The 22,737-nt window shown below is 39.4% G+C and overlaps 1 protein-coding gene across 3 annotated transcripts; it reads left to right on the top strand.

Annotated features, from left to right (window-relative positions):
• The first annotated feature begins 1,416 nt into the window (after positions 1 to 1,416).
• Positions 1,417 to 21,792, top strand: thrap3b (thyroid hormone receptor associated protein 3b). 3 transcript variants are annotated; one of them, XM_086279542.1, is made up of 11 exons: positions 1,417 to 1,710; positions 7,879 to 8,033; positions 11,175 to 12,002; positions 15,482 to 16,087; positions 17,285 to 17,451; positions 17,596 to 17,707; positions 17,815 to 17,890; positions 18,482 to 18,663; positions 18,777 to 19,008; positions 19,419 to 19,568; positions 20,533 to 21,792. In XM_086279542.1, exons 2-11 carry the CDS (start codon positions 7,912 to 7,914, stop codon positions 20,758 to 20,760), a joined length of 2,703 nt encoding a protein of 900 aa, XP_086135668.1. In that variant the 5' UTR covers positions 1,417 to 1,710; positions 7,879 to 7,911; the 3' UTR covers positions 20,761 to 21,792. The 3 variants fall into 3 exon arrangements, with proteins under 3 accessions (XP_086135668.1, XP_086135667.1, XP_086135670.1); XM_086279541.1 differs by having other exon boundaries at positions 1,417 to 1,781; XM_086279544.1 differs by lacking the exons at positions 1,417 to 1,710; positions 7,879 to 8,033 and adding an exon at positions 9,567 to 10,079.
• Positions 21,793 to 22,737: the final 945 nt, after the last annotated feature.

Below are 22,737 nucleotides of genomic sequence, written 5' to 3'. Positions count from 1 at the left end.
AAGTTTAGGTGAGGTAAATGTGTAAAGGATTATGCTGCTAATAAATGTTTAATAAGGTTTTTATCTGAAGCACCAAATAAAATGATGCAGCGAGATCATGACTTTTGATTGAGTCCTTTATAAGGTCTTTATGTAGGGGGTTCATGAGCACTTTGGCCTTTGGTTCTTTGCGCTTCTCTCTTGCCTGTCTTCTGGTAAGTGTCAGGCGTTTTGGTTACTGTGAAAGGTTTTACATATTTGAGTTTCATGAGATGCAATTTCATGCTACATGTACAGGCAGGTAAACACAGTGGGCTCAAACTCTGCTACAGAGAAGCAGACACATGGACTTAAACAGACACACAAATCTAGTAGACATGTTTTCCATCTATTTGTTTTCATTTTCATCTCTTTTTCCTTTGACCAAAGTTTTTTTTAATTAATTAATTAATTCATTCATTCATTCATATTTTTAGTGATTTTGCAACTTTCTGGTGGTTTTATGTGTCTTTGTAGTCCTCTTATGTAATTTTGTGTTAACTTCACATGTCTTTTGTGTTGCTTTGCATCTTAGTCATGTTTGTCTTTGTGTCTTCATGCAGTTGTTTTGCCTTTCATTTGCATGCAACTCACCAAGGCTGGTTTTGCTTTAAAGTTATTATGGATTTATCTCTTTTTCTGTTGTTTTTTCTTATTTTTTGGAAGCTACATTATTACTTTTGAAAGTGCAGCCTATATTTATAGTTTCTTGTTGCTTTCCCCCATCATTTTGTATTTCTTTTTAAACTGGGGACTGGAGACACTCCATTTAACCTGTTTTAAAGCATTATTTGGAACATGGTTATAATAAAAGTGTGTTCGTTAAATTTCCAGTAAAACAAGGAATACGTGCAGAACATGCAAGGAATGCTTTGTGACAAGAAAAAGAAAAACGTGTGAAACGTGAACTTATACAGGAGGTATAATTAACTGAGTGTCCAAATGATGCTTTACGTTTGCAACACATTTGTTTTGTTTTCTCATATTGTAGTTTATTTTATTGAGCTACATGCTATTCACCTTATTTAAGCTGTTATGAATTTTATATATATATATATGTATGTATGTATTTATTTTTCTTAATTAAATAATCTTATTCAATTTATTTTATTTTTTATTCTTTTGACGATGTCTTAATATATAAACAGACATCTACTGCTTTCCATGCCAAATAGTAGCGTAATACTTTTATAAATATTTTATTAAATTGTGTCTTTAATCTTTCTTCATATATTTGTGCATTTTGTGCACTTATTTAATTTTTATGTATTTCATGTATTCACTGTATATATAATTTTTAGATATAGTACATTTGAATTTATTTTTTATATATATTTCTATTTTATGTTCTACAGGTTTCTCTGCGTTTATGCATCGTCACAAAAAGTCTCGCGTGATCTGGACTCAGCGTTAGCGTTAGATAGCGTGAGGTCGAGCGTTAACTACCCGTGAATGTCGACAAAGCGCACTATTTAGCACAATTAACAGAGAGAGAGAGATGTCTCCGAGTAAATATGTTATGCAGTGTGAGCGTGTAGTCCGAGCGCCTTGCCTCTCGTAAAGGTACGGTGGGCCTGTTTTGTTCGCTAAGTTGGTTTCGGTGCCGCTGCTAACAGGCTAGGTGGCTAACACTCGGTCAGCGCACTAAACCAGGAAGGAGGGACCCGACGACCAGGCAGCCTGGCCTCAGAGGTTGGTCTACTTCTGCAGACATTTATTCTTAAAAAACGCTTCTCGTCCATTCGTGTGGAAACGCGAACAAGGTAAGCGAGTTTGATTTTGTGGTTGCGCTAATAGGTGGCGAAAAATGAGTAACGTGTTCATTAACGTTGTTGCCTGCAGGGGAAGTATCGATAGCTGCAATCGGTTTTTACTGGACTCCACGGTTGGGGTTGTACATTAAAACAAACCAATCGTTAACACATCGATGTTTAATGTCATTTTGTAAAGATTTTTCTTTCTTTTTTCCATCTCTGTGACACCTGCTCTCCTAACCTCAGGCAGTCTTCTTGCTTAAAAACGCATTCTTAAATGGTAATGGTTAACAAAATTAGTGAACCGATCGAACTCGAGGTTAAAGATGAGTGCTAGTATCCACGCTGACCACGCTTGTTCAAGCGCAAAATGAAATTTGGCTTTTTATGGAGTAGTTATAGGGCTTATTGGTGCATATTGTATAATGCAAAGAGTGACACAAATCCAACACTATTTAAAGGTAACTGAGCATAGACATATAAAATAAATGGCTATAGGCTACGCCTAAGGGTATTTTAGTGCAATCTTACCAACTTGCATTACTCCCACAAATCCAGCCATGTTGTGAAACCCCATTAATTCTCGCCCCTGAACAGCTAACAAGGTGAGGAGTTGACCCACAGTAACATATATTCAGGACTTACCATGAAGTCCTGTAATTTGGCTCATTTTCATGAAAGATGCCTCCCTTTTTTCCTTTCTCTATCTAAAAGCAAAGTTGAGCCACACACTGTAGCTCCTGCAACCTCAATGGTATTAATAATCTTGAAATTTATCATATAGAGTGGTAAAATAAAGCTTTTGATTTAAGTATTTTTGTCACTGACTGCTCTCTCTGCTGCTGCTGTTGATTTCTAAGTGGTGGCTGCAACTTAGATCCCTGAAACTTAAAAAGTTGTGTTTTCTATGTTTTTTAGGAGCAGTAGCTGCAGCAGTGTTTAAAAGAAAAAGAAAAAAGACGTAGCAGCAAGTTAGAATCAAGTATAAAGGCATTTATTCATTTGCTCCTTCACCAATTTAACACCTTGTCACAGCAAGACGTCATTCAGTGGTTTTAGTGATGTATTGCTCAACACTGAAGCTCAGTACTGAAATACTTAAGAGTGAAGACGCCATTTTGAAATCACCTAATTTAACATGATTTGTTATTCTGGTTCTTCCAGTTTTCACCCATGGATATTTTCCCCTCGCAGCTTCAGTTAGTTTCATTCTTCGCTCATCGTGCTTATAACCGTCAAGCAGCACTTTTTGCTTTTCAGAGTAACCCCAAACCACTTCTACATTATTTATTGCACATTATCTGATAGTTGAGTCGGGGCACGAGAAACACTTTGACATTCAGAGATGGTGTGCGGTGAAAGAGCTGAAGTTATTTGTGCTTGTTTTCACTTCCTTTTTTTGGTCTGGGCCAGTGTGGGTGACGCTTTAGTAGCATACAGTAGGTAATGTTGTGAGAGTCACCTTGCTTTAATTATCATTCAAAACATACATAAAGTCTGCAAAGGGGGCAGACTCAGGGGTGCTGCTTCTGTGAATATAAACTCTTTATAAACTCGCAGCTTTTATAAGCTTAGATTTGCATAAACAGTTTCTTAATGAGAGACTCACTGCTTACACAGGAACCCTTTCATGCAAGGAGATTGTTTTCTTTCCTTGGTATTAGTCTGATTTTTTATTTTTTTTTCACTGAAGGAATTTTTTGGCTGACCTGAATATTTATCTTTGTTCGAACCGTGGGGACCTCCCCTGTAGGATTTCCTTCATAGGTTTATTCAGGGGACAAAGAAGTATCTGATAATAGGTAGATTCTTCTGAGCAGCCTTGAAAACAAAGCATGCACCAATATCTGATTTGGATCGGATATTACTCAGATTAGGGCTGGGCGATATGACCCAAAATTCATATCTCAATATTTTTTAACTAGATGGTGATATACGGTATATATCTCGATATTTTTTTTTAAAGCCATAAAGTAGGAACAAAAAGAGGGTTCATAGTCAAAGCTGTGTCCCAGATGTCACACAGGCACTTTTATTAACATACAGCATAGAAAAAACTACTCAAAAATAAATTGTGAGCATTTATTAAATAATAATCCTCCATAAATAAAAGAAAACTGTTGTTTTTGTGTATAACAAAGAGCTCACAATTGTGCAGTTAAAATGTAAACTAAAAGACGCTGAGCATAATAACATAGGCAGATTTCACAGCTGCTCTGTTCCCAACTTCTACTGCGTGACTGACAGCCTGGAGTTTGAAATCCGCTTCGTAACCATAACCATATAGTAACATAGACTATATCGATATAAAGGATATTGTCACATCTTATATCTCGTATAAAAATATCGATATTTTTAAAAGAACTCGATATATCGCCCAGCCCTAACTCAGATCCTGACTTGGAAAAGTAGATCAGACATCACTGTCAATATGCTGATCTTTTAATTTCCGTTCTGTGTTTACTGGCCACCAGCAGCAGGACATTGGTTACTTGTAGGAGAGCTCACAGCAGCAGTTTGGAGGTACTTTCTGCCTGCTACACGGACAGCTTTTCACATTTTTCCTAAATATGCTCATCTTTCTCTCCTCCACACTGTTTTCCACCAACAAAAACACTCCATGGGGAACGTTGAGGCGAGCGAGATGAACAAGCATTTGTTCAAGTACAGTAAAATTAAAAGCTCTGAATTAAAAGTCAAAACCAGCAGTCAGTTTTCTCTCACTTGACGATGATGATGATGATGGGTCAATCTAACCACTCCCACACACACAAATAATTTTCAAAGCAAGCAGAGGTCCAGGCATGAACCTGTATTGATTATATGTATTGGGTAGATTCAAATAGGAATTATGTTAAATTTAACACGTTAAAGAGAGGAAGTGACCACCTTGATTGATGAGCGATCTCCAGTCACTTTGATTATTTGGATCATCATACATCGCTGCAAGCTGTTGATTGACTAAACTGCCACAAGCAAAAACCCAGCAACCTCGTGGTAGCCAGGGGTGAAAAACAGGGCAAATGGAAGAGATGAAAAATGAAAGTCAGAAATGACTCATTGACTCAGTAAAGGCTTTATGGGCTTATTGCCATGGTTTAAGCCCTGAGAAATTTAACATGAGAAAAACAATCTATAGAGTGAATGAAGAGAGAAAACAAAGTAGTGAATCAGAGAAATAATGCGCCAATAAACTTCTCCTCCTTACAACCCTGCAGGAAATTGCTGCTTTTAACTGAGAAGCAGGCTTTGTTTCATCTGCTGTCTGTCCCACAGACAGAAAAAAAAGACTGAGACAGGCAGCCTTCAACCTGGTCACTACTTTTTACGATGGCCTGTGTAGATAAACAATAATCTTTGTTTCACAGACAAATGGAAAAATGGAAACAAAACAAATTGCAATTTGAAGGAACCCTGAAAAGGGAAAAGGCATGGGTTCTTTTGAAGTAAAATCAGCCATTGAGCATTCTCAAGTTTGGGGGAAAAAAACAAGTGAGGACCTTTTGTGCCCTAGATTTGCACAAATGAAGAAAACTCAAGTGGTCTGCAGTGGTGGTCTAAAAACCTGCATGAAAAACCTTTGTTTAGCAGGTAGAAAGTGGCGTCTCTTCAAACCACAACATTCGGTTAAACCCCCCCCCCCCCCCCCCCCCCCCCACAGTTGTCATTTCATTGCTGTCTCAAAGTGAGATCTTAAAGGCTTCAGACTTTAGAGATGACAGTTTGACGTCATTATCACCCAGGATGCTGCCTCTTAAACATCCTCCTTAGTTCCTGTTGCTGTAAACGAGTTCTCTGCGCTTTACTGCACAAAAGCAGCTCCGCCCGCTACATGCCTGCTGCTTTCTGAGAGTTTGAAAAACACTTGAAACACCCCTGCACCCAATTTAAAGTTAGTGGAGGGTAAAAATACTTGTTACTTTATCAGAAACTGGCTTGTAGATGAGTTAATTCACAATTCACAAAGTGTGGGCTGAGAGAGGTGGATTACAAAAATCTTTTATGTTGTTGATTAAATATTTACATCTAAAAAAATACTAATGAAAAGTCATAAAACAAAAGCAAAGCTGTTGATTTTTTTTTTTTTAATTTACCAATAATAATCCTGCTTATTGATAGGAAAATGGAGAGGTGGCTATCAGCAAGCAAAAAGAGCCATAAACGGGGAAAAAAACTGAAAGAAATTCATCATAACATCACAATAAAACTGTGGCTTGTGATTAAAGTAAATTGGGACACGGCGTACTTAAGTTTAGGAATTGTTGCTGTAGATAAAGAAAGTCTCATCGTCTTATCCTGCAGTGTTGGGATAAAACACCATCTGCATCCCCCAAAGGCTTCTTTAATCCCTCACCTCCTCGGAGGTTTCTGTCAGCGTTGATTAATTAGTTATTTTTGGAGTTGAGGTTACTTAACAGGAGACGGCGTCTGTTTACTTCACTGCTGCTCTTTAACTGTCGCACAAAACAATGTTTAGTAGAAGTGGTAAGATTAAAAAAGAAAGAAAGAAGTAATTCAGCGATGAATAGTGTTGGACAAGCTGTCTTAAAGAAAAAATCTACTTGTTGAATTCAGAAGCATTAAAAACCCTTGTTATTATTGCAGTAACTATGGCAACAACCTTTAGGGGTGCATGATTAAACTACCAATCAGTTATTTTGGGGCAGTCTCGATTACTGAACATGATTTTTCATTAACTCAACAAAAGATTAATTTTCAAAGCGGATTTTCTTGAACTTCAGCTCTAACTCGAATAAAGAAGTACTGAAGTCACAGGTTCGCAACGCCACTCCCTCAAGAGCAACCGGTGCTCTCCTGGCCTGCAGCTGCTGCACGAAAATTTTAAGAGCAGGTGGTAATCATGAATTTCCCTCTGGCTTTCGTAACCCTTCTGATAGATCAGTCGTGTTTGAGATTAAAATCACCCAGCCCTATCATCACTGTGTGTTTAACTGTCAGTTAAGACAAACCTTTAAAGGGTTGTTATACATCTAGAAATTTGATCCTTTATTAGAAAAAGGCGATGAAGGAAAAAAAAAAAAGAGCTTAAAGTTTGGAAGGTCTTAAAACATTTTAAATGTCACCTGTTATTTTTCAAAATTTGTAATTTGCAGTCTTAAATAGCAGCAATATTTATATTTGTAGCTAGTAATGATTAGCATGTTAGATTTTAAAAAGGACGAGAAACTTAAATAGTGATCAGTTGATGTTGATTTACTTTCTTTGTATAATTATTATTATATCGTTATAAAAAATAATTTTGAGTAATTTTTAACCCATCCATATGTCCCTTTTCTGCTGCTTATGTGGATCCAGGTGACATGATATAAGAGGAGTACTTTGTTTTGCCCTTGTTGGTTTCCCATCATATTGAAGGTGAAAAGAGAATAAATTACCTTCACTCGATTTTAAAAGCATCTAACAGGTGAAACCCAGCAAGAACTCCTTTTTCTTTTGTGTATCTTAAGACACATGAAGCAAAGTTGTCACAGAAGCAAAGTTCACCACAGAGCTGATTCTGTATTTCTCACTGGATTTACTTGATAAATTCGTTTTTAAAGAAACAACAAGCCTCTCACATTTGGACCATGTTGTTTGTATCTTGTTGCCATCTCGGTGGCTCGACTGTGGATGTTGAAGCGTGTCTGATGTTTAGCCAGCTTTCGCTCCTCTTCAGCAACAGCCTGAATATCTTTTGTGCACAGAAGCTCTTCTCCTCCTGTCTCATATTGCTGCCGGCTCTTGTGTATATGTTTACACCTTGATCCAGCTGTCTGCTGCGGTCTTTAAGCTGGCCCATTGGCCTTGGTTTGTTGCCACTGAGTTGGTTGTGATTTATTTTCATGACAGTTCAAGGTCATGGGGGGCCGCAGGGTCTTGGTGATGGGTAAGAAGGTGTTGCGCACATTATTCAGTGTCTATCTGTCAGCAGGTTTTGAAGTGTTTAGCTGCGTAGTCCTGATATATGTTTGTTTCATTTGATGTTTGCCCGACATAACAACCTTTGGTACTTGTTTCATTTGCTTAGTGATGCCTGGAAAGTACATTCTGTGTTCAAGCAGCTGTGTTCTGTTTTTTTTTGTTTTGTTTTGTTTTTTTTCCCCAGGAAAGCAATACTTTTACTGGCCTGAGATCAAAGATGTCAAAGCCTCCAAATTCTCCTGCTCGGTCCCGCTCCAGATCCAGGTCTAGGTCCAGATCCAGGTCCTACTCCAGATCCCACTCTAGAAGCCGCTCAAGATCCAGAAAACGTCGTTACAGGTAAACATTTGACTGAACCTTTGGGTCACAAATATCAGTTTTTACATACTTTGACCTCATAATTAAATAAATAATTGATGGATGGATGGATATCAAAAACAAGGAAAGCATATATTAGGTTGAATATAAATAAATATTTCAGTATGGCTCAGCAGGGTGACGTTTTTCTGATATGTGCTGCTTGTGCTGGATATTGACACTTATATGACTCCAAATTGACACATTAGGAGGTGCATATGCTTGCTGCCAGCTGAGTCAACTAGTAAGAGTATAATATATAAAGAGCATACTGTAAATGTAGGCTTGCCAAGAGGTCACACACATAAATTACGGTATATTAAAAAAAAAAAAGTTGAAGTGAGATGAAATTAAAACTTATAAGATAAAAATATTAAAAATAAGACCACTCTTTCCATTCCGGCTGCCAGATAAGATCAGTTTTAAGTTATCAGAGGCTAAAGAAAATAAAAGAAGAGAGATCCAACAATGAAGAAGATAATAGAATTATTAAGATGAACAAAAACAAAATTGGCCTGGTGGTGTGAACATTTTACAAGAACTCCTTAAATGGCCATGATTTGTTCAAAATTCAAGTGGTTTCAGAAAGAAGAGAAGATGAGCTTTAGGGGACATCATGGTAGCACGACGCATTCACAAGATACATTGTCATACTCAGACACTTGGTGAATAAACTCTCAAACGATGTGTGAATACGATCACTCGAGTGATCACTTGAGTCTTAAGATAGCTGGTATTCTCTTAACTTACTGGTTGTAAGTTAAGAGCTGGTTTTGTTTAGCTGGCTCTTCTCTGCTGTCGAGTAAGTCAACCAGTAAGATTGCGTGTACAGTAATTATTGTCGACAATATCGGGAATAAATAAATGTATTGTGTTAGAGCTCTGACTTAAAAGAGGAGGAAGAGGAAGAAGTGGAGTTGAGTAAGAAGAGAGCGCAATGAGGAAGAAATACATGATAAAATATACAAACGTTAAATGGTCGAATATAATTTAAAAGGGGTGATCTTTAAATTAAAAACGAACTCATAATTAACACTTTACAGCATTTTTTTTAAAACTATATTTCGTGTAAAGTTCATCAGATCTCATTTATCCTTCATAATTCTCGGGTATCTGGACTATCCCATTAGAAATCCATTGTGGTGTAGAGGGTTAGATGATAGAAGGCTTAGAGGGGAGTGTCTGCCCATTTCTAAAGGAGGTCAAAGCATTCATTTCCAGTAATCTTGCCTAGTTTGACAAACTGGACCTTGTTTGTTTTGGAACATATGATGTTTGGCATATGATGCAAGTAATAGTTGCTGTCATAGATTTTGGCATTTACTATCTAAAGAAAATTCAGTCAAAAATGAGTGCAAGTGGAGTGTATTTGTGTACAAAGGTCTTTGTGGCTTTGGTGTTTACTGAGTACGAAGTAACAAGGAAATGCTCGGCTCGTGTTTCACTCACTATCTGATTCGGCTCATCTTTCAGTGAAGCACTCATGCAAAGGGCTGAGCGGTTTCAGTGAAGATCGTTTCTTCCTAAATTATCTCTCACAAATACAGATGTTTTGCAGCTGCATGTATTTGTGTAGTATGCAGCATTTGCTCAGGTTCACTCTGTGGGTCCTTCATCCTTGACTCAACGCAGCTCATTCTAGGTTTGATTTGCATGATTTGTTTTTAAGCAGTTTGCATCAGCGCACCTTCACTCTAAAAATCTACCGGCGTGCCTTTCTATTTCCAGTCTGCCTGTTTTTGGAGCCGATAAACACATTCAGAGACAGTTGTTAGATTGTTTTCTTTTTTTCTTCTTGCCGTATTGAATATCAATGATTTTTCAAAGCAGGAAATAGAAGATAAGTCACCACTCTTGGCCTTGTTGTTATCTCCCTCCCTTTCTGATGCCTCCTCCCTCTGGGTCTACTCGTTTTTCCGACACATTCATTAAGGCCCTCGTGTGCGAACAAGTGTTGTTTTTTTTCCCGTCTTGTATTTGATGCAGCCGAGTCCACAACAGCTCTGTTTCAATGAAAAGGTCCAAGGGGTAAGCAGAGAAGATTTGTTTTCTTTTTCCAGGAGAGATAATCTGTGTTGCATGAGTAAAAGTTTGACTTTGATTTTATCTGGAATGTGTAGGTGAAGTTCCTTAAGTAATTTTGTTGTTAATGTAACCGTTTGCTGAAATGGAACTCTTTTAATCACGGAGATCTTTAATGTCTGTTTTAGTTTACATGTGAGCAACCTGCTGCTCCTTCCAATCAGGCCACAGTGCTCAGTAACTGAGCTCCTGTTGGAGTGTGCACCTACATTAGGGTCTGTGGACCACTATGGTCCGTTTTGTAGCCTCGGAGATCCACGAGTGAATAAAGGTTTTGTGTGACATCCGAGTCTCAAAGGTTACCAGAGCAAAAAGACCTGTTCTTGATTTGGGCTCCATCTGCTGGTCAGGCTGCTGAGGTGTTACTCCTGTATTATGAATCAGTATAAATTTAAGCATTTAACTTGGAGGGCTTCAACTTATTGCTTTCAATGTCTATTTTCTGAGTTGGTTGTTTTTGGCTTGTAAGATGATGATTGTTGCTTAATTTGTTCAGCAGCAGCCCAAACAAAATATAAAGTTTTAAAGCAGACCAGGAAATAATCACATTAAATAATAATTTGTGCAACGGTGACAGTTTTTCCTGTCTTAGAATGGGACTTTGGGAATGTCTATTTACTGTGTGTGTTGGGATGATTCAGTCCTCCTTTTTTATTCCCTGTTTCTCAGACCTTTAGTTTTTATTAACTGGTGAAAGACCTAAACCTCTTTGGTGGATGCCTTTTTTTTTTTTTTTTTTTTTTTTTTTTTTTAACGTGCAGGAATAGATGTTTGTTTTCAAAGCTTTTTGTAGCACCCACAGACTACTAATGCACTAAGATTATAAACCTTTAGGTTTTCAGAAGTTTTCATTCAAATCTTGTATCCACATGTCAAGTAGACCCGGTTGAAATGTGTGATACTTTCCTAAGAAGACAACAGTTTGACAGTGATCTTTTTGTGTTTGGTGTTGTGTGAATTACCTGTACTGACTTGTTCTTAATGTTATGAACAGCTTTTCACATGTATCTCCTCTTCTCTCTCCCCCCTCCTTTTATTCAGTTCTAGGTCTCGTTCCCGTTCTCGCTCGCACTCTCCGTCCTATAGAAACTATCCTTCTCGGGACTATCAGAACAACAGAGGTGGCTTCAGAGGTTACAACAGAGGCTACCGTAGGCCGTACCACTACCGAGGTAGAGGCCGAGGCTATTACCAACGCGGCCATTACCAAAACAGAGGTGGAGGAGGTTATGGCTATAAGGGTAATTGGCAGGGTGGTGGTGGTGGTGGTGGTGGAGGAGGAGGTGGCGGTGGTGGCGGGGGCGGCTGGCATGATCGGCATCATGACCAGGACCACCATTCTCACAGCCCCAGGAGGGGCCGCTCACGCTCCCGTACACCCAGGAAGCGCTCGGGCAGCCGGAGCCGCTCCCGCTACTCTGATCGTTCGTCTTCTGGACGATCCCGCCATTCTAGGCGCTCCAGCTACTCCTCTCGGTCCCGCTCCTCATCCCCACGCCACCGCAGCAGCAAGGGAAAGCCCAGCAACAAGGATGCTAAAGACAAGCCAGTTGAAAGTCAGGTTGAGAAGTCTACTCCGGAACCAGATGGCAGCGTCATCGAGAAGACTTCTGGAGGCAAATGGATTGACTACGACGCAAGCCCCAAACCAACCAGCCCAGAGACTAAGAAAGAGGACGCGCCTTCTGGTCCTGAGGTCAAAGGGCCCACCAGTGGTGGCACTATGTGGAAAACCATCAGCAGTGCATCACCTCCAGCAAAGAGCCCCACAAAGTCTGGACAAACGGCCTCGTTCAGCGGATTTGGATTCTTCTCAAAGGATGATGTCAAAACTACAGATAAGACTGTGATCTCTGCTGCCTTCAAAAAGTATGTCCAGTACTTTATTTTAGATATTGAAATGTAATTATATTATTTTCTCTTTTTATTTTTCCTAACAAATCATGAACGTTATTTGTCTTTCAAACATGTTTAGCTTTTTTCAAAGATCCTTGGAAGAATACAGTTTAAAAAGGAATGAAACATAAGACTCCTGATTTTAAGTGAATTGAAAATGTAGCCGGCTGTTTTCTGAGAGGAAGTTGTATGAAATCCCACTTACTTAAGACGATGGTGTTGACGTGAGTATATAACCATGAAAATGTGAGTCATGGTCTGTACTGTTTGCATTGGGGATGGGCTTTTTTTTTTTCCATAAGGTTGTTTAAGTCAAATGATGACAAGCATCCTGAAATTTGAATTGGCAGGTGATCTCCAAATTTGGTTGTAGTGCTTGTGTTTGTCTGCCTTCAGTCTCTTGAGGAAAGTGAAGGGTAGTTCAAGCTTTTATTTAAAAAAAAAAACACACTAACTGGGGAATTAAATTAGTGGTCCTGGTTCTTAAAAGCAAATGTAGAAGTGCCTTAAACCTGTTTTAAGGCACTATTTTTCTAAATGGCCAGCAAAGGGTGATGTTTAAGGTTGCAATAGACTTCTGGTTCTATAGAAATATGTGAGAAAACAGCCTCAGCCTCCGTTATTTTGTGGTGACTTTATGATCAACCCTCAGGCCATGCTGTTTAGAATATGAAGCCAATTTGTAAATTATAATAATTTTTGAGTTAGAAAGGACAATTGTTCAGGATTTGCATGTTGGCTCACGAGTAATTAGCCCCAGGTAATTAGCAAATGAGCATGCTGTCAGATCCACCCCTTCACAAACCAGTGGGAGATGCTGCTGTCTAAAACCCTTTAAGCCATTTTTCTTCAGAAAAAGCAAGGTCTGCTGATGGATATTTGAAAATGAAGTCATGAAATTCAGTAATTATAGAGCTCTGAAGGGGCTTAGTAAACAGCCTAACTGCTAAAGTTGATCTGAAATTAGGTGCTTTAGCTCCTGTCCCTTTAATCGAGGAATTACCTTTTCATATTCTGACCTCAATGACTTTAAACTTTGGCGATGTATATTTGAGCACTGACCATTGTAAAAACAAATGGAGACAAAAATAAGGCCGTACCGTACCAATATGCTTTTATATTGTAAGCTAAAGACCCTACAATAACTAGAGATGGACCGATCCGATATTACGTATCGGTATCGGTCCGATACTGACCTAAATTACTGGATCGGATATCGGAGAAAAATAAAAAATGTAATCCGATCCATTAAATATCACGAAAGCACCTCACAAAACTTGCAACACGCCGTAACTCACCTCAGAACGTTAGCAAGTCGGAGCAGTATGCATCACGTGATAGAGCGGCTGTGGCATGCGGGACCTGTCGGTGGTCTGGATAGCATGTGGAGCTTCGCTAGCAACCCGGCATTTCATCTCCGATAAAGTTATCCCCGAGAGAAGTAAAGCAAGTGTGTAAGTCCATCTCTGAATGTTTGTAAAGCATTCCTGCGTTAAGCTTAACGAGCGATATATGGAGCGACTGCCTCTCGCTCTCAGGCTGCTACTTCAATCATGAAACTGCTTAACGATCAGCTGATCGGCTTTTCTGTCGCGAGTCCGTCTCTCTAGTTTGCTTTTGGCCCACTTTGCACCAGAAAGAGGAAACCAGCGGCTGAACAACAGCAGCACGTTTAAGCTTGATAAGCTGTTGTTAGAATTTATTTAATCTTACTTTCTACTCCAGGATCTTTTTCTACGTAGCTGACGCTGGTAACTGTGCAGGGGCGGATCTAGCAAAGTTTAGCCAGGGGGGCCGATAGGGCATTAACAGGGAAAAGGGGCACAAAGACATACTTTTCTTTATTCTCATTTAAAATGTCGAGCTTTTAATAAATAATTATCCGAATCTTACACCCAAAGTTTTAATTTGATGTAAAAGGAATAGAAGTCCATTACTGTATATAGTAACTATTAAGTCTAATATATATACCCTAGTAAGCTATAGTACTTTTTCCTTTGGGAAGGTACCATCTGTGCAGTCTGCAATTTTGCTGAAGAAAGATGTTGAATCTATTTAATATTTCTTGAAAAATAATTGATTTCTGTGCATTTTTTTCACACTGCATCAAATTAAGGTTGATTACGTCGATTAAGCATCATGAGGTGGAGCGTGAGGGGTGGTTCCCTATTTTTTATTTATTTATTTTTGTTGTTGCTGGGAGTTGGAACCCTATTAGTTAGGTTGCTTAATATTTACGCTAAGTACTCTTTAAAATACCAGAATAGGGAGGATGGTGTAGGTTTAAGTTTATTAGATTGATCAGTATTGCTGAACTATGAAACATTTTTTTTGCATACAGGTATAACAGAATAGCTTTAGTGTAGTTGTTGTTTTAAACTTGAGTATGAACTTATACAAAATTCAGCAAGATATTTAAAAAAAAACAGTTTTGTTGATTAAAAAAAACACTATATCGGATTCATATCGGTATCGGCAGATATCCAAATTTATGATATCGGTATCGGTATCGGACATAAAAAAGTGGTATCGTGCCATCTCTAACAATAACAGACTCCACTTTGGTCATGTAAATGGAGAGTCTTTTTTTTTTTTTCACACATTAAGGTTAATTATGGACTTTGACCATTTATATTTACATTATATATTCTATAGATAGATAGATACAGAAAGAAGGCATACATTTTCATTGCTATGCAGATGACACCCAGCTTTATCTTTTCATGAACTCACACAAGTTAGCTGAACTACAGGAATGTATTAAAAACATTAAGTTTCTCTATGACCTCCAATTTCCTGCTTAGAAGCAGTACAATAACCTCTGATAACTGAGGTTTTTGTATGCGACTCTAAAAATCCCTAACCAGATAGTTACTCTGGGTGGCATTAGCTTGGTCCCCAGTAACACTGTGAGGGATGTTGGAGTCGTTTATTAGACAACTAAACAAATGTGTAGGACTATTATATAATTTGGGCAGTGTATCTAAAATGAGCAATATCCTGTCTCAAAGTGATAATGACAAACTAGCTCATACATTTATTACTTCTAGTCTATTTCTGCCTATAAATACACATTCAGATTCATGATTCTGTTTTATTAAGTGTCATTAAGCGATTTTTCTTTCAGAATAAAAGGTAGTTTCAAGATTATTTGTGATACACAAGTTTGACAGAAATGAAAATGAAAACATTAAGGAAGGACAGAAGGTTGGGTAACAGGAAAATGTCTAATGTTTCAGTAAATAATCTTTTTACAACCTGGTTTTAAGCATGCCCATCCCCAGTGTGTATTGTACCTTTCACTTTCAGCTTGTTAGAACATGTTGCACTTGTGTGGTCTTGTTTTCCCTCTTGCATTATTCATCCCAGTCTGAAATTATTAATTTAAATCGTATTATTGGTTCACTTGGAGGTGCGGGTGCTAAAGTTCACTTTGAATTTCTCTGTTTCAGGTTTATGGCTGAGAACAAAAACAAAAAGCAGGCAGCTGAAAAGGAGAACAGTCGTGAAAAGGAGCAGATCACTGTAGATAGAGAACAAGAGAAAAGTGGCAAAACTGGAGAGCTCTTCAACCTCTCGTCCTTTGGTGACATCAAGGGAGACAAGACTATGCCTTTCTTTGAGGCTGGAGAAGAAGAGTTCCTCAAATCACACGGGATGAAAGAGAGGGACCTTGAGGAGGATGCTGAGGTAAAACCTGCCCTCGTAGCTCGGGACATGTTTGGGAAATGGGGGGACGAGTCAAGCTATTCAACATCTTACCCGTCCATTAAGGAGAAAGTCCGTGTAGACCCCGAAGACATAGACCCCATTGATGATGTGGAGGAGGAGTTGTACCGAAGCCGCAAACATAAGAAAGAGGAGAAGTCCAAGAAGAAGGAGAAGAAAGAAAAGGAGAAGGCCAGAAGGAGTTTGTCCCCACCAACCACTTCAAGAGAGAAAGACCGGCCACTGTTCCCTGGAGCTTTTCCTCCTCGTGAACAATCGCCCGCACCGCGTCTGTTTGCATCAAAAGAAGACTTTGAGCTCAGAATCGCTTCTTTAGATGAACTTCCCAGGTATGTGCAAATAAACTACAAATAAAATGCGACAGCAAACGCGCTCTAGTGTGAACCCTCATGCGCAAAAGAAGACGTCACACACAACGCGCTCTGTTTAGACGCAGAGCAAACAATATTGTTTGACTGATGGCCCTTAATATAAAGACTTCGGACTTTACGTTTCCCAATTTTTGCTTTAAGTTATTTTGTTATTTACATAATAATATTAGGTTATTTAATAATGTAAATAACCTAATAATTATCCTTATTGCTGTTTTAGAGGAGCGGCGCTTCAAAGGTTAGCTGCAGATTTCTGTCAGAATCTGCAGATTATACAGTACAAATAAAATGTTCACGTTGTCTTCCCAACAGTTTCACTGACATCTACTCTGGATGGCCAGGAAGCGTTCGCGATGTCTTCTCGGGCGCTTCTCCGGAGCTGATAATTGGCGTCTGTCTTGTGTCAGTGATGTAAAAGATGGATTAATGCGACCTGACTGTTCAAACAGCAGTCGCTTTCTAAAACATCAGATATGTATCGGATTCAGTACCACTTATGAAAGTGACCCAGATCGGATTTGAAAATATCGGATTTGTGCCGTTCACACTGTCACACCATGATCGGATATGGGTTGCATAGGGTCAAAAAAAAATCAGATTTGATGCGCTTTCGCCTGCAGTGTGAACGTAGCCTAATGCTCACGGGCAGTAAAGGTGGCACCAGTAATCTTAAAGCTTAGCTGGACACTTTTCTATTTTTAAGATTTCAAACTACCAAACTAGCAAATCTCTCAATAAGGAAAGAAAGAGATGATTTTTATCGGTGTGACGTTTGCATTTTAAACTTCACAGCTTCTTTAAAAACAAAAAATAGCGTCTGTATTTAACACTGATCTCGAAATTTGGTGATTTTAAAAACACAATATTCCAATGCCATTTTTCTTTCTTTCAGACACTTGAAACATGAACAGACTTCCCTAACATTTGTTAGATGTAGTTATTTATTTACTGTTCAGGGAAGTAGTAGACTACCATCTGGTGGACACGCTGTGCATCGTAATTACATGGTTGAAGGGTGTTTCTCTCTTTTTTTTACTCTTGAGTTTTCATTTGTCAGCCATTATAAATGCAGATACCAAATAGCAAACATTTCATCATATATTTGTTCAGCATGTTTGCATTAATCTTTGCTCCTTCCTTCCTGTTTGCTCTTAGCTCCTCCCTCTCTAAAGATCGCCACCTGCCCCGGGAGCTGCTGAATACCACTAAGAAGGATCCAGAATTTCGCTCCATTTTCCAGCACATTCAGTCCACACAGCTCCGTCGCAGCCCGTCTGAGCTGTTCGCTCAGCACATAGTCTCTATTGTGCACTACATCAAAGGTACAGTGTGTTTGCAGTGTCACGTCCGCGCAAAGGTTTGGGCAAACTGATGAGCTCCGACGATTCATTACTTGCATATTAGCGAGTTATCAGCGTTAGTCTTGTGTGTATTTGGAATAATACCTTTCTGTGGTTTGTCTGCAGCTCAACACTTCCACTCCTCTGACATGACTCTAAGTGAGCGCTTTGCCATGTACCAAAGAAAAGCTGCAGAGGCAGAAATGATGAAGCCAAGGAAAAGCCCAGAAATCCACAGGTAGCCTCCAGAAACGACTATCTGATCATTTTTGATTAATTCATCCAAGAATCTCTGTTCTGAAAACTTCCTACAATCACTAATGAGGCTTTTCCCTCGTCTTTTAGGAGAATCGATGTTTCCCCCAGTGCTTTTAAGAGGCACTCTCACCTGTTTGAGGATTTGGAGGAGGCAAGCTACAAGGTGACGAGCCCTTTTGAAATTTGACGTATGTGGAACAAGCAAATCTGAGACAATCCAGAGCAGCAGTGGTTCAGCTTTGTGCTTTTCTTTCAAAGGATGCGTATTTCTAAATCAAAAGAGCCCAATTGTGTTTTATAAGTGCCGAGCAAGCCCCCCAGCCTATGAGATATGGTTATTGATTGGGTATGTACGAACCCAAGCAAAGGCTTAAAGGAAGTGAATTAAGATCCCGAGTCCAAGCCTCTCAAGGGACGATTATCAGTGCCTTTACCTTGTAAGTATTTTTCCTAAAAAGAAAAAAAATCAAGCCACAAAACTGTAAAATTCAGTTTATTTAAATAAGCTACATGCATGCTGCTGGTTTCCACAGATACTTCCACAAATAGCTGTAAGATATAAACATTTTGTTATCATAGTTTTTCTACATTTGTAACAGTTGCAGATTACGGTAACATGTTTCTTGACCACCTGAGGGAACGCAGTGTTTGTATAAGTTGTATACAGTGTGGTGCTCTGTGCATTCATTCAAAAATTTCCCATCAGCCCTGTGAACGGCTGCTTTAACTGTTTGCTAAAATCGAATCTCTGCAGGACCCAAGTAAAAAGTTCAAAGGCGACGTGATGGACCTTCGCCTGGATATTGAAAGACGTAAGAGGTTTGCTGGGAAGGAGCGCGACTTCAAGCGTGAAGGGGCCAGGAGCCCGGGAGGCTCCCAGGGACTGAGTAGAGAGAGGTCCTCTGAGAAATCTGGGAAGCACCACAAGAAATCCAAGTTTGTTGTTATTTATTTGACACAGATTCATAACAGCAGTATCAGTATATCCACTGATTCATAACTTAGTTTTAATGACGCACGTCCTTTATTTTTTGTCACCTGCCTTACAGGAAGGGTAAGAAGAAGCGGGATCGCTCTCCTTCCTCTTCTTCCTCCTCATCCTCCCAGTCCCCTTATCCTCCGCCATTCCGAGGCAAAGAATACATGGGGGAAGGGATGGAGCACCCTGAGGAGGGCTTCAGCCACACACGCTATCCACCGCGGGACTACGCTGGCCCTGGTGACCGAGGCCCTCGAGATTATGAGGGCCATGGCATGGAGAGAGGCCGAGGCCGTGGATTTGTAAGTTCCCTTCATCTTTGAATGTCTCCTTGGCTGTTTTTGTTATTGACATGTCATCTTCTTGCGATTTCCTATCCTAATGGCAGTAGACAGTAGACTGCGCTTGTCTGCTCTGTTCCTTCCTCCTAATGCTACGGATCATAATGTGGATGATGACAATAAATGATGATGATGACAGTCTATCATACATATTCCATGCACTACATGGTTTTTATAAAGGTAACGTAGCGCCAGTCAGTGGAAAGTCAGCTCATCACTAAACTCTAGTGTGTGTGTGTGTGTGTGTGTGTGTGTGTTCTTGTCTCATTGTCACAGGACCTAGTTATAATCTTCTCCTCCATCTCGTTAGATATCAAAGAGTTTGTCTCAAGACTGCGAGTTTCAGTCCTGCCTGTTGTTTTTGCTTTCAGTTCCCCAGAGTCAGAGGAAGAGGTTGGAGCAGGGGAAATTACCCCGGCAACAACAGCAATGGAAACCCTGCCAACATAAATCCTCCAGTGCGGCCGCCTGACGAGGAGTGGGACCCTGAATACACCCCCAAGAGCAGGAAGTACTACCTGGTGAGTCTCTGCAGCTGCTAATTGATTTACTGGTGTATTTGAAATGGAGGACATGCAAAGCCGAAAAAGTAGTCCAGTGAACAACAGCTGTTCAGTCAGTGCAAGGCATAATCCAAAATATATACTCACTGCTTTATTAGGTACACCTTTCCAGTATTGAGCTGCACATTCTTTGGCCTTGAGAGCTGCTCTGCTGGATTGTGATTTGGTGACTGGGATCATTTGAGTACTTCTGCCGCTGCAGCCCATCTATGTCACGTGCATTCAGCGATGCTCGTTTGCACGTCTTGTGATTGCTTGAGTTATTGTTTTCTTCCTGTCAACTTAACTCACCAAGACCATTCTACTCTGGCATCAACATGACATTTTCATCCAGAGAACTGCAGCTCGCTGGATGTTTTCTGTTTTTCAGACCGTTCTCTGTAAAGAAAATAGTCTGTAGAGACAGTTGTGTGTAGCTTCTGAAATACTTGAACCACCAATAACCATTTAAATTAAAGTCACCTAAATCACTTTTATTCCTTATTCTGATGCTCATTTTGACCTTCAACAGGTTGTTTTGACTATGTCTAAATGCCTAAGTGCATCGAGTTGCTGCAATGTGATTGGCTGACTAGATAAGTCTTAAAAAGAAGTTGAGGTTTGCCTAACAGAGTGAGTGCTATTCCTACAAAGTTGATTCTGTTGATCTGGATGTCTAATGTTTTTTATTTGTATTTCTTTTTAAGTTTCTGTTTTCAGTTCAGTTTGAGTGAGTTTGCTCAATCCTGTTCAGCTTTTATTGTTTTCAGCGGTTCAGTTGGTTTATAAATATGATGTAGGAGTAATTTGCCAGAAATTCACTGGAGTTTGTCTGAAAATGTTTTAGCTCCTTCAGAAAAGATTTCAGGTGCTTTGGACTTCTTTGATGTTTAAGCGTGTGTGAATGTTGTGGGATAAATAAATCACATCTTTACACTTTCAGCACGATGATCGCGATGGAGAGAAAACCTGGGTTGATAACCGGGGCAGAGGCCGCGGCTCCTTCCCCACTCGCCGAGGCCGCTTCGTGTACCGGAAGGGAGGCAGCAGCCCGAAGTGGACCCACGACATGTATCAGGGAGGAGAGGAGGGGGAGCTGGCAGACGACAGCCTGGAAGTCGACCATAAAGAAGCCAAGGGCGCCGGGGATGCGCCGAGCCTGAAGCAGTAAAGCTCTCGCTCCATCACCTACATGTAGAAGTCCTATCAGAGCGGTTAGAGTGGTGATGAAGGGGTTAAATTTGTTTTTTCCATCTTGCTTCATCTCATGTTTTAATGGTTAACATGTTCAGTGAGTTCTCTGTGTAGAAGCGAAAAGAGGAGCGCAACTGTTACTGTGATTGTTTTTTTTGTTTTGTTTAGGTGTTAAATGGTGAGTTTTGATTTGTGTTTATCGCATCGGCAAAGATTCGAAAAGGTAAAAAATGTTTCCGCGGACACGGCAAAAAAGAAAAGAGATTGTGCCTTAGGAAATAATACGGTCACGTGTCCGTCTGATATGTTTGAAGGTGAAAGCGTGTAGGAGAAATCTGATTAATCTGTTTTGGGGGTTTTTGTTTTGTTTTAAATGCATGAGACATTTGATTCATACGTTGCTCAACGGGACCAATCGGAGGCAGATGCCCGGCTCGCTGATTCGCAGACGTGGCGGTCTCCCCGGGCGTTCGTCACTTCTGCTTTCTGAGCTTTTACACGCAGCTCATCAGCAGCTGCTGCATATTCTCGTTGGTTTGTGGATGTTTCCATAGTAAGACGGATGTGTTTTAGACAGAAAACGCGTGAACATTTTTCCGGCGCCGTCATATCTGTTTAGATAAGAGGCCATGTTTGTCTAGATTTTTAATTAAAATAAAATCAGTAGTGTTACATGACATAATCCATGTATAGAATTAGATCTGAAGCTTTGTAATCCTGCAGTTTTACTTGTGTAAAAAAAAAAAAAACTAACTGAAGAGAAATGTGAAGATTTGTGGTGAAAAAAAACAAACATGATGTGATGATTTTAAATGGAATCGACCTGAACTAGCAGAACTAGTTTGGCCACATCTCGCCGCGCCCTTCTCGTCCACGTTCGACTGTACATACTGCATGAATCAAACAGGACTGATTTTGTTCGGTCTGATGCTGAAATCTTTTTTACTGTTCAAGAGCTTTGAACTACCCGTCTTTTAATTTTCAATAAATTTTTCTTTGATTCGGGGCATTTTTGTGAGTGTTTTTTCTTTAGAAAAAGAAATAAATGCAGTTTCAGGGGTATATGTTATTACATGTGGGTTACAGATCACATTGAATATACAAAAACACAAAATCTTCACATAAAGTGTATTATCCTAGAGTTATTTATCGACATCTAAAAACATGTTAAGATTTTTGCATATTTTCATGCCTCTGTGCTAATAAATTCTTGTAATTGCTGTGCATTTAATTTAAAAACTATAAGTATTATTCACACGCAGCTAACTCTAAAAGCAGTACAGTAATCAATCTAAAAGAGACATCAATAATTAAAAACTGCAAAAAGTCTCAAATGACATTATAAAGCTTCTCATTTTTCATGAACACTTTTAACCCGTCCCACCCCCGTCGTTATCGATGGTAACTAACAGCGCTTAAGACTTTAAATCTCATCTGATATATATATTTTTTGCGTAAATATGTTTATTATAATTTTAAAATTAGGATGCAAGATTTCTGAGCTCATTGAGTGCTGTTTATTTTTGCCTGGAAATTAGCACCACAGTATAATTTGCAGAGTAAATTGTTTTCAGCAACTAAACGAGAAGAATGAGGAGATGGAGCCATCTAGTGGTGACAGTGGGTCAGCTCCTGAAGAGTGAGGGTGAAAATACGGAACGCACCAAAGAGCAAATGTATTTTTTTGTGGTGACCCTTGTGACAAGGGAGCTCTCAGTGACAGATCTAGGACAGGACCAGAAGGAAAAGACCTGACAGTAGAAATCTTGTCTTAAAAATGTTTTTCAGTAAATGGAGACGAGGGCACAAAATACATCGATTTATAAGAGAGTTATGTGTACTAAAAAGAAAGTGACGTTTGTGGCTATGATTTGATACAAGTTTTGACAAAAAACAATAGTGTTGTGTTGCAGCTTTAACAGGTACTTTAGTAGGCTGTTTTTATAATATCTAA

The sequence above is a fragment of the Aulonocara sp. 'chitande type north' Nkhata Bay genome, linkage group LG22, assembly GCF_057382095.1.
Source record: "Aulonocara sp. 'chitande type north' Nkhata Bay isolate Kocher_YH1m ecotype deep benthic linkage group LG22, A_spYH_male_GT1.1, whole genome shotgun sequence".
Classification (NCBI taxonomy): domain Eukaryota; kingdom Metazoa; phylum Chordata; class Actinopteri; order Cichliformes; family Cichlidae; genus Aulonocara; species Aulonocara sp. 'chitande type north' Nkhata Bay.
Note: the sequence above shows the minus strand (reverse complement) of the source record. Positions and strands in the feature narration are given on the sequence as shown.

What these genes read in the sequence shown, in the direction of transcription:
- thrap3b (XM_086279542.1), top strand. Translation starts at nt 7,912, where the DNA reads ATGTCAAAGCCTCCAAATTCTCCTGCTCGGTCCCGCTCCAGATCCAGG. An exon ending in ATCTCTGCTGCCTTCAAAAA is followed by an intron (nt 12,003 to 15,481) that starts GTATGTCCAGTA and finishes TCTCTGTTTCAG; the next exon opens with GTTTATGGCTGAGAACAAAA. An exon ending in TATTGTGCACTACATCAAAG is followed by an intron (nt 17,452 to 17,595) that starts GTACAGTGTGTT and finishes GTTTGTCTGCAG; the next exon opens with CTCAACACTTCCACTCCTCT.